At 41.4% G+C, this 6,553-nt stretch overlaps 1 protein-coding gene across 1 annotated transcript in view; it reads left to right on the forward strand.

The window, feature by feature from the left end:
- Positions 1 to 2,237: 2,237 nt before the first annotated feature.
- LOC119316821 (U1 small nuclear ribonucleoprotein C-1-like) overlaps positions 2,238 to 6,553 on the forward strand; it is a 6,273-nt gene continuing 1,957 nt past the window's right edge. The window contains exons 1-4 of the mRNA XM_037591217.1: positions 2,238 to 2,392; positions 2,851 to 2,893; positions 3,803 to 3,844; positions 3,920 to 4,187. Coding sequence (XP_037447114.1) covers positions 2,385 to 2,392; positions 2,851 to 2,893; positions 3,803 to 3,844; positions 3,920 to 4,187 — 361 coding nt within the window. The 5' untranslated portion in view covers positions 2,238 to 2,384. The remainder of the gene's footprint in view (positions 2,393 to 2,850; positions 2,894 to 3,802; positions 3,845 to 3,919; positions 4,188 to 6,553) is intronic.

The following is a 6,553-nucleotide window of genomic DNA, read 5'->3' on the forward strand; positions in this document are numbered from 1 at the left end:
TCATGGACCGGTAGAACTTTTGTACCAGGATCTTGATTTTATGGACCGGACCGATCCATTTGATTGTGACTGCCAAAAACTTTGGTTGAATTAGATGTTATTGCCTTGTTCAATCCGGGTTATGTGTAAACCTGATGAACAATTAATCCTTGTGCTTTTGTACCTTTTATAAGCTGGAATTAGACATTGTTGCCCTTTTCAACTAGGATTTGACCCACATTTTTTCATACTGGGCGTTTGTGTTCCTATAGGTACTATATGTGTTGTGGTTTATTCTTTATTGGCCCCTTCGTATTTTGTAGTACCAAACTTTGATCTTAGATTTAACTAAGAATATATTAATGCATGTCATCGAAAATAATATTGTTGGACGACTATTTTCGGCTATGTTCATATGCTATATGCAATAATTATGCATGTGCTTGCTCTTCGTTTAGGCGGTGGCGGAGCTCTCTGCTCGTGTGCCTCCGCGCGCTCTACTTGCCATTTAGGCGCCCTCGGATTGCGTCCCTCTGCATGCTCTGCTCACCATTTAGGTGCCAAGTCTCACTCGGGTCGCGTCGTCCCTCCGCGCGCGCTCTACTAGCGGTTGGGGAAGCTTTAGTTATTTGATCTTAGATTATGCTAATTAATTATATCTCCGGAGCCGGAATCATCCCGCTCTGGAGGTATAATTAATTAACCTAAACTATGATCTCCGGCGCCCGTTCCTGTTGCGCAACTCCATCCTGTCGACCGTTGGGGGTATGCTGGTATGTGTGTGTAACTAACTACCAAGTGGATCAGTAGCGAGTCGCCATCAGCAGCCATTGCTGTGGTTATTTATAGCTAGCAGCTGACTAGGGGATTGGGGATTTTACAATTCACCTCTGTCCCCTGTGGAGCGCGGGAAGACTTGAGCACACAACCCGACAACCATATGCGTTGTCACATGTTACCGAACATGTGTTAACATAAGGAAACGTACGTGTAACCTACTAATCATCGTACACGGATACTCGCACACGCATCGTGTGCGATACTCCTAGCCATCGCAAGCAACTAGTATGTATTTTCAAAGTTTTTAGTACACACATAATCACACATGAATTAACTCTAGTAACCGTGTGTGTTATATTTTCTCATCGCAAACAGTTCATCCGATGGGCTGTTTGCCGTGTATCACACACATCTTGTTTACACGAATCGTTTGTGTTTTTTTGGCTCATCGCAAACAGTTCATCTATGTGAACTGTCTGTGGCATATTACACATATCTTGTTAAGTTGAACCGTTTCTGTTGTGTTCCCTAATCGAAAACAGTTCGTCCGAGTGAACTATATGCCGTATATCACACACATCTTGATCTGGCTGACCGTTTCTGTTGCATTCCCTAATAGCGCACAGTTCATCTCAGCGAACTGTATGTCGTATATTGCACACACATTGATACGGTGGTCCGTTTCTGTTGTTCTGCATCATCGTAAACAGTTCTACTAGATCAACCATATGCCCCGCATCGCACACGTAACTAAAATCTGAATCGTGTTTGATGTCTCCACCATCACAAACGTTTTGCATCTTTTTTGACGGTTTATTACATCCCCGTCTGCGATTAATGCATCGCACACAGTTTCGTCAAAGGGTCTCTGATCGTAGTGTCGCGTTAGTAGCATCCTGCAGTAGTGACATATTCAAGCTATATGCAATTTTATGAAAATATGGACATATAGCAAAGCAATATGGACATTAGGAATGAAGTCACTAAACAAGTGAGATAAATAAAGAGTGACAAAAAATTCTAAAAATTGTCACAAGGACATTTCTGAAACTCATAACATTTTCTAAAATGCAGTGTACACTTTTTCAAATAATACATAACATTTTATTTGAATTGCATGCATATTGTTTTACATTGTACATACATTTTTTGAAACCCGTGAACATTTTTAAAATTTTCACGACATATTTTTGAATGCTATTGACATTTTTTAAAATTAGTCTAACAACGTTTTTACACTGTGTTTTTTTCGAAATTCTTGGTTTTTAAAATTCTAAGTGAATTTAAATTTTGGAACATATGTATTTAGTTTTGTTTTCAAAAATACGAACAAAAGAGAAAAAATGAACTACTGAAAAACAGAGAAGAAAAATAAACTAACCTGCAGGAAGCTACTTGGGCCGGCCCTTTTGGTGAAGCCGTCCGTAATAGTGTAGTAGTAGGTAGGCGGGCATGTTGGTGGAGCTGGAGCCCAATCCGGGCACTGGAAATTTCTAGCATCGCGACGGTTTAAGGAAGCATCGCGACGTCTAATCGTGGCCCCCCTCTAACACCTTTTGCCGAGACGAGATTCTCTTCCGCAGCCGCCCCCGTCGACGTCGCCGTCGCCGTCTTTTGCCACCGCGATGCCTCGGTGAGTGTTTGACTCTTTTGATCTAGGTGCAGTGGTTGTGGCTCGAGGGGATGGTACGGTACGATGGGCGCTGTTAATTTGAAACCCTAGCTTAGGCCCCCGATGGTTGCTCGGGGCCTGTAGAAAACCGTGAGGAAGGAGGGGGATTTTTGGTTGAATGGGAAACGGGAAAAAGCTAGAGGACGCGCTAATTGCTACGTCGGGCAAAGCCACCATGGTCCATGATTGGAGAAGACGGCACTGTGATTTCGCCGATTATCTCTTTGGTCGAGTAGGTAGGTAGATAGATTCGTCAAATAGGAATCTGGGGCTTACGGTAGAGAACTGATGAAAGGTCTTGTTGTGCTTCCTGTGTACATTGAGACTTTGTTACTGCCTGCCATGCTTTGGTGCTTTGTGCTTGAATCTTGTTGTTCATCTTTTGCTTGAATTGACATCCCCTTGTTCTTGGCTTGCAGGTATTATTGCGATTACTGCGACACTTATCTGACCCATGACTCGGTTAGTGCTTCCTTTTTCCAATCAATTTTTATTATGCTTGACAACAAAAATGAGTACAAGTTTGCTTAGTTAATTTCAGTGTTCCATATGGTTGTGTGCAGCGATTTGAGCTTAGCCTAGTTTGCTCCAGTGAATGTAGTAATTCTGTCGAACCTAAGATTAGTTTTAGCTTCCACCGTAACAAATACTTTCTTTGTCATTGGAGTATATTGATTAGTATTCATGTTTCTTTTTCAAGAACAGACATTCAGTATTAAGTGCTGTTTAGTACTTAGATTATATTCATCTGGGGTGTTCGGTTCAGTATTGTTGCCAAGTCCGTGGATATGTTTCATCTACTAACATGTTCTTTAAGATAGTAACGTTTATTTAAGATGGCTGTGACTGTGATCTGCCAAGCATGTGAATCTATTCAAGGAGCCCAGGTTCATCGTGCTAATCAGCTTTATAGATTATCAAGTGTCATTTTGTTATTGTGAATGTTATAGAGTAGCAAACCAGGTATGGTGCTGGGTGGTATGTCAATTTGGCATGATTATGTTGCTGACTTTGCAAGCTCTTCAGTGGTCAGTGACTTAACTGTACGAGCCACTTAATTGAATTCTGACATCCCAAGCCAAAAAGTGGACTGCAGGAGAGTTGTGTGCCCTGCTTTCCATAGCCGGAAACATAAAATTAGGCACTATGTGATCATCTATTGATGTATAATCATCAGACGATGTGCAGTAATATGCTTTTTTTTTCATTTCAGTAGGTAAACATTATTGCATATGAGTGCAATTGGATATTTACAAAATACAACCCACACTGGTTTTGAAATGATAGTGTACTCTTTTATCCTTTGCTCTGGTGTGCTTATTTTTATACCTATCTTCTTTGAACTAATCACACATGTCAATAATGGTGCAGCCATCTGTCCGTAAGCAACACAATGCTGGATATAAACACAAGGTATTCTTTCTTTTTACCTTCATAGATCTTTTTTATTCTTGTGTGTACACTGTTTTTCATGTGAAACATTTTTAGGCAAATGTTCGTAACTACTATCAGCAATTCGAGGAGCAGCAAACTCAAAGTTTGATTGATCAAAGGATAAAGGAACACCTGGGACAAGCTGCAGCGTTCCAAGTTGGCGCTCCTTTCAACCAACATCTTCTTCAATATCCAGGAAATATGCCCCGTCCCCGTCTTCCGATTCTGCCCACACCCATGATGCAACATGGTTATCCTCAACATCAACAACCTGGTGGGCCATTTGCAAGGCCTCCTATTTTACCAGTTCCTGGGGCTCCAGGTAAACTTCAGTATTGTTTTCATTTTTTATCGTGATTACTTGTATCTATAGTGACATTTTTATTAAAATCGGATAATCCATAAATTCTTTAGTTTGTGCTCCTTTAGATAAACTCAATTGCTTATATATTTCCTGCATGGAAGATAACAATTTACCGGTTGGTATTCCCACAAGGATACAGAAACAGAAAGGTCTATAAGATGGAGAAATTTAGGCTAGTTTCTTTATTGCTTGATTCTGCTTCTTCAGCATATATTTAGTCTTCGTCTTGATCTATTGATTTTATTAATTTTGCTTAGTGGGTCTGAAGAGCAAAACCAGCTGGATACAGCATTGGGCGTGTATTACATGGTTTGAACAATCTTGTCCATAGTGAGATAGGAATGGACATGGATTTTTGGCTACTAAGCACATATGCACTCTGATAAAAATTAAAATCCGAAAAATAGTGAAACTAATCTCATTTTTTTCTTTTGGAAACAAGCATGATTTAGGCGTTGTTTGGATAGTGGAGATTAGCGTTAGGATTATAGAAAAGGAGTTTTTAGCCGATTTTTAGGTAAACCTGTTTTAAGTCTGTTTTTGCGAATAATCAGTTTGTAAAAAACTATGTTTGGTTAGAAAATTCGGAAAACTGGTCCGCCCAGTTCCTTGTTTGGATACCCACAACCAGTAGCTGTTTCTATTCCCATTCTCCTCCCGTGACTCCGTGAGTGACTCACACTTTCTCCAAATACACATCATGACGTCATCCAAGCTCGGGGAGATGCTGCTCTCCTCTGATTCTTCCCCCGCTCCGTGACACCGCTGCTCCCTCGTCTCGCCCGTGGAAGTTCCGCGCGCGGACGCCGGCTAGAGCGCGCCTCCGCCCCCCTGATGCCGATTGCTGCTGGACTCCCAGGTCGCAAGGTACACGCCGCCGCGCGCGGACGTCGGCTACTGCGCGCCTCCGCCGGTCCGCCCCTCTGAACTGCTAGGTTGCCAGGCCTCCTACGCTTCGTCCGCCGTCGGCCCCGCACAAGCTCTACCCGGCGAGCGGTCCTGCTTCAGGTCAACTCACAGGCCCTGCCTCCACTCAACGCCGGCCATGCAGGCTGCACGGAAATCAGCCGTTTTACCATTGGACCGGTGGTGCCCGGCGCAGCAGGCTGCACGGAATCACAAACAGCAGAATTGGCGCCAGCTGAGTTTGTTGAGGAAAAGGCGGGGCGGAGAAAAGCAGTTGCATCCGTATGTACTAATCGCGTTTGTGGAAAAACGAGTAATACTCGTTTTCCCATAAACCCGGAATTCTGGGTGTGTGAGAAACGAGTTTTCTATATCCGTGGTGTTGTTAGACGAGCCAAACAAGATTTTGTACAGTTAGGCAGTTTCCTTGGCTTATGTAGATCGCGTTCTCTATATTCCTCTTATCCAAACAACGCCTTAATGTTCTACCTATGCACAAATTTCTGTGAAGAAAAAAACATTTGTAATATTTGGGGCAATAAAACACAATCGATGCTGCAAAAAGGCTAGGTTTTAAAGCATTTAGAGCACCTTTTTAGTTTTTCCCAGCAGACCAGCACAAATGTCATTCCTTCACGGAAATTTACACGTAGGTCGAAAACTAAGAAATGTTTGTCGCCAAAAAAATTCAGATTTTTTTCTCTTTTTACATGTTTTTGGATTTTTACTGTTCATGGTGAGTGCATTTGAGCTTGGGGCAGAGTAGCACTTTCAGATAGGAATGGACAGCTTAAGCTGAAACTCTGATTGAACTTTCATAGGCACTCAGATGAAAAGGGGTAATTACTTTCTACAAGCATTTTTTTTGAATAAAGTAAAAAAAATGTCCACCGTTTTTTACAAGTATATTAAAGAAGATACCAGATTCAAAAGTTTCGTTTTGATTACTAAGGTAGTTGATCCTCCAATTTTACGTGAGTATACCTAGATTGAGAGATTCGATCTTTTTCCATGTTCATATGTGCAAGTTTGTCTTACATATATGGTCACAACACTTAGATTAGTTATTGTATGCTGCATCGATCTTTTTCCATGTTCATATGTGCAAGTTTGTCTTAGATATGGTCACAACACTTAGATTAGTTATTGTATGCTGCATCTCATCCTGGGCTTATAAACATATCAACTTAATAGTATAAGTAGACTGAGTCTGCTACTCCCTCCGTATCAAAACATAAGACGTTTTTTGACAGTGCCAAAAAACGTCTTATATTTTGATACAGAGGGAGTATTAATTACTGTGATGACCCTGAATAAATTACAAATTGATGTGAATTTAAAGGTGGCATATGAATGGCCAGGCCACTTATCCCGTAACACTATTTAAAAACATGAAGGAGATGAAATGTTTTTAATTT

Source organism: Triticum dicoccoides, chromosome 6A (assembly GCF_002162155.2).
Source record: "Triticum dicoccoides isolate Atlit2015 ecotype Zavitan chromosome 6A, WEW_v2.0, whole genome shotgun sequence".
Taxonomy (NCBI): domain Eukaryota; kingdom Viridiplantae; phylum Streptophyta; class Magnoliopsida; order Poales; family Poaceae; genus Triticum; species Triticum dicoccoides.